The sequence below is a fragment of the Lycium ferocissimum genome, unplaced genomic scaffold, assembly GCF_029784015.1.
Source record: "Lycium ferocissimum isolate CSIRO_LF1 unplaced genomic scaffold, AGI_CSIRO_Lferr_CH_V1 ctg1397, whole genome shotgun sequence".
NCBI classification, from domain to species: Eukaryota; Viridiplantae; Streptophyta; class Magnoliopsida; order Solanales; family Solanaceae; genus Lycium; species Lycium ferocissimum.
The window spans coordinates 1-3,760 of record NW_026715183.1 but is presented as its reverse complement, the minus strand read 5'-3'; the positions used below and the strand labels follow the sequence as shown (position 1 = coordinate 3,760).

Sequence of the window (3,760 nt, the reverse complement as noted above, 5' to 3'; positions counted from 1 at the left end):
TTTTTTTTTATTTCTTTTTTTCAAAATTAAACTTTTAGTTATGCCTTAACTAAAAGTGTGCCCCATGACATAACTAAAAGTTTGTCCTATTTTTCTATTATATATTTTCCTTATATATATATATATATATATATATATATATATATATATATATATATATATAAGGAAAAATTCGAACACAACAACATACTTTTAGTTATATCTTAACTAAAAAGTTGTACTAAGGTGAAGGCATAACTAAACTATGCCTTAAGGAAAAGTTTTGCCTTATAGGGCAAACTTTTAGTTATGCCGGATTAGTTTTTCCTTAAGGATTGTATGCCGGATTCGGCATACACGCCCTCAAGCCCTGCCTTGCGAAATTATTTTTTTATTTTATGCCTGAGCGGGGGTTCGAACCCAGAACCTCATGTATTCGTCCACCTTTTCAAACGAAGGGCAAAATTAATATAACAAATATCCTTTAAAATTTAAAGATCACAAATATGAGGAAAAATTTAAAGACAACTCAAAAGAAGGGTAATCTAAAAAAATGTACACTAACAGAAAAGGATTACACAAGCAGCCATTGAAGAAGCTTTGAATTTTTCGGGTATGAGTTGGATTTTAATTAATTAGGGGATATTTTAAACAAGTCAATAGAATGATGATACGTGTCCTCCGTTAAAATGAGAGGTATATCTGAGCCAAAGTATAAAGGTAGGGGTATATTTGAACCCAAAATATAACGATAAGAGCATATTTGGACCAAAAGTATAACGAGGGTATATTTGGCCCTTTTTCGATAGTACAAGGGTATATTTTGTCCCTTTTCCGTTTGTTAAAATTGACGGAGATAAAAAAATGCTCACATTTGACAAACTTAAAAGGATCAAAAGTGTTCAAACTTGACATGTAGGTACTTTAACAATTATCTTGAACCTACTCCCAAACATGAGGGACCATTTTTGTCATTTTCCCCACATCTAATTGCCTTATAAATAACGGAAAAGGGTAAAAAAATGTCCTTAAACTATGTGAAATTGAACAAAAATGTCCTCTGTTTATAGTTTGGTCCGAAAATATCCTTAAACTATACGAAATTGAACAAAAATACCCCTATTATAACTTTATTGGGTCAAAAATGCCTTTTTCCTAATAAACATTTTGTTTCTTTTCTTTTAAACACATTCTTTATATAAAAATATTATTTTTGGAGAAATCTTTTCTTGTTTCTTTTCTTCTATCCCTTTAACTAATAAAAAAGTGGGAAGTATTTTTTTCTTCTTACTCTCGTTTTATCAATTAAAATGAAATTAGGCCATGTACTCCTTAATTAAAGATTAAATCCTTAATTAAGGGTAAACAGAGACAAGAAATATTATACGAGGACTACAAAACTATCCAATATACAGTAAGTAAAATAGTAATACGGAAGATTCATCTCTCTCTCTAAACTCACGTGACCATTATATATACTTCACTATCTTTTAAACTGCTACAATTCTCCATTTTGTTTGTGAGTTTTTGTCTCAACAAAATAGAGGCCCCTTTTTGCTGAGACTTGTCCCCAAAAAACGGTCAGAGTTTTGTTTTCCTTTCTTATTTTGTATTTACCTCAATTTATTTATTTTATAATAGATATCTGCTTTGAAGTTCAGAACTGTAACTTAAATCCAGAAATAGCTGGTGGATATATAATACATGTGTTATATATTAAGAAAAACTTTATCGTGTGCTTTTTTTTTTTTTTTTATCTCACAATTTAGTGTATCCGAATCTTACCCTTTTGGGTCCACCAAGTTGTGAGACAAAAAATGTCTCAACACATTTTGTGTGAGTGACAAACAAATTTTTTCCATATATTAATGTTTGCATAATGTGTATAATGTATGTACATTAGTTAGGAAAAGTAAACAGTGTCAAAAATCCTAAACTGAAATTCCTGCCAAACTCTCGTTACAGATATGCCTGATTGGTCGGAACTTCAACATGAACTGCTGATTCTAATAGTTAGACGTTTAAATTTGATTGAAGACTACCTTAATTTCGGGACTGTCTGCAAATCGTGGCACTCTGTGGCCACCAAGGACAATTTTAACAGTGACCTGCCTAGGGTTCCATGGCTAATGCTAGCTGAGGAAAAGGATGATAACACCTGTAGGAAATTCTTCAGTCTCTATAATGGCATGATTTTGAAGAAGCGGATTCCTAAAGCCAGTGGAAAACGATGTATGGAGTCTATGGGATGGCTTATCACAGTCGGAAAAGACGAGGGTGAAATCAGTTTACTACATCCTTTCTCCGGTGTTCAGATTCAATTGCCGCATCAAAATACCACCGAACATTATGAAATCATCAAGACTGAGGAGCCATGGACCTTTATCAAGAAAGCAGTTCTGTCAGCCAATCCTTCTCATACATCTGACTATGTTCTCATGGTCATTGAGGGACACTACCAGTTCCTTAGTTTCTGGAGACCAGGAGATTTGTTATGGACCAGGATTAGGAAACCAATCAATTTCCGACATATTAGTGATGTGGTATACTTCAGTGGTCACTTTTATGTGGTCGATTATAGCGGCTGCGTCCAAGTTTGTGATGTCTCTGGCTCTGAACCCACTAAAAGTTATATCATAGCGCAGGTAGCACCATGGCTTGATGGTAAGTACTACATCCTAGAATCACTAGGATCATTATTTGTAGTTGTGCAAGATGGTGTTAATATAAGGTACGTCAAAGATGATCCCGAAAGGTTCTCCCCATGTGAAGATGATGAGAAGAAGACATCGTACACGTACGGGACAAGAAATTTTCTAGTTTTCCAGATCGATTTAGATGCTTGTAAAGCTACGCCAACCAGGGATTTAGGGGACAGAGCTTTTTTCCTGGGTGCTAATGCTTCTCTTTCAGTCCAAGCTTCTCAATTTCCGGGAATCAAGCCCAATCATATTTATTTTACAGATAATTGTTTAGATGCATACATCCATTTTGAAGAAGGAGGGGGCTTGAACATGGGGGTGTTCAACATAGCAGATGGAAGTATCCAGCCGCATTATGAGGGTGTTTCCCTCAGTCGTGTTTGTCCTCCAATTTGGGTCACACCAACTCTCTGTTAAGTGAGTCCACCTTTCTTGTTTACTCTATTTTTAATGCTATATGTTCTTGTTTTACCCTGAAAGCCCATTGTTTTTTTTAACATTTAGTTGGCATTTACCTTCAGACTTGATTGATGTATCTTTCTTGTTATTCAAATAATTGGACAAAGGTACTTCCATTAGTTGTTACACTTCCTTGGTTCAAGACATGTTGTGTTGGAATGCATTACTGCCTCAAAATCTTCTTTCTAAATGCTTTATTATCAAATTTCTTACTGGTCTTCAATCTAATAATATTGAGGTGCAGTCACCATTGTGATTGACATACTAAATGAAAAAATAGAAGTAGGCGATGTAACCATCTTCTAGCTGTCTATAGAAAAGAAAGAGAGCGTAAGATGCTTCTATTACTCTTACTTCAGTAAACGTGTTTTGAAGTTATCTGTACAAGGTAAAATGAGTTCCACACATAAAGAACAAATATATGGAAGAAAAGAAATGCCAGATGTTTTGAAGGAAAGTCAGGTAATGTAAAGCAACTTAAATACAGATGTTTATCGCTGTTAGCCTTTTGCTGTAATCTACAGGATCTAAAGGAGGTAGATAGTATATATTAGACTTCATTGACTTCTTTCAAGTTTAGGACATAGATATCCTTCTTCTTTTTGTATTTGTTCAGAAGG

At 34.2% G+C, this 3,760-nt stretch overlaps 1 protein-coding gene across 1 annotated transcript; it reads left to right on the top strand.

Annotated features, from left to right (window-relative positions):
• Positions 1-1,430: 1,430 nt before the first annotated feature.
• On the top strand, positions 1,431-3,284 carry LOC132042192 (probable F-box protein At1g65740). Its single transcript, XM_059432803.1, has 2 exons — positions 1,431-1,559; positions 1,945-3,284. Exon 2 carries the CDS (start codon positions 1,947-1,949, stop codon positions 3,096-3,098), a length of 1,152 nt encoding a protein of 383 aa, XP_059288786.1. The 5' UTR covers positions 1,431-1,559; positions 1,945-1,946; the 3' UTR covers positions 3,099-3,284.
• The last annotated feature ends 476 nt before the right edge of the window (positions 3,285-3,760 follow it).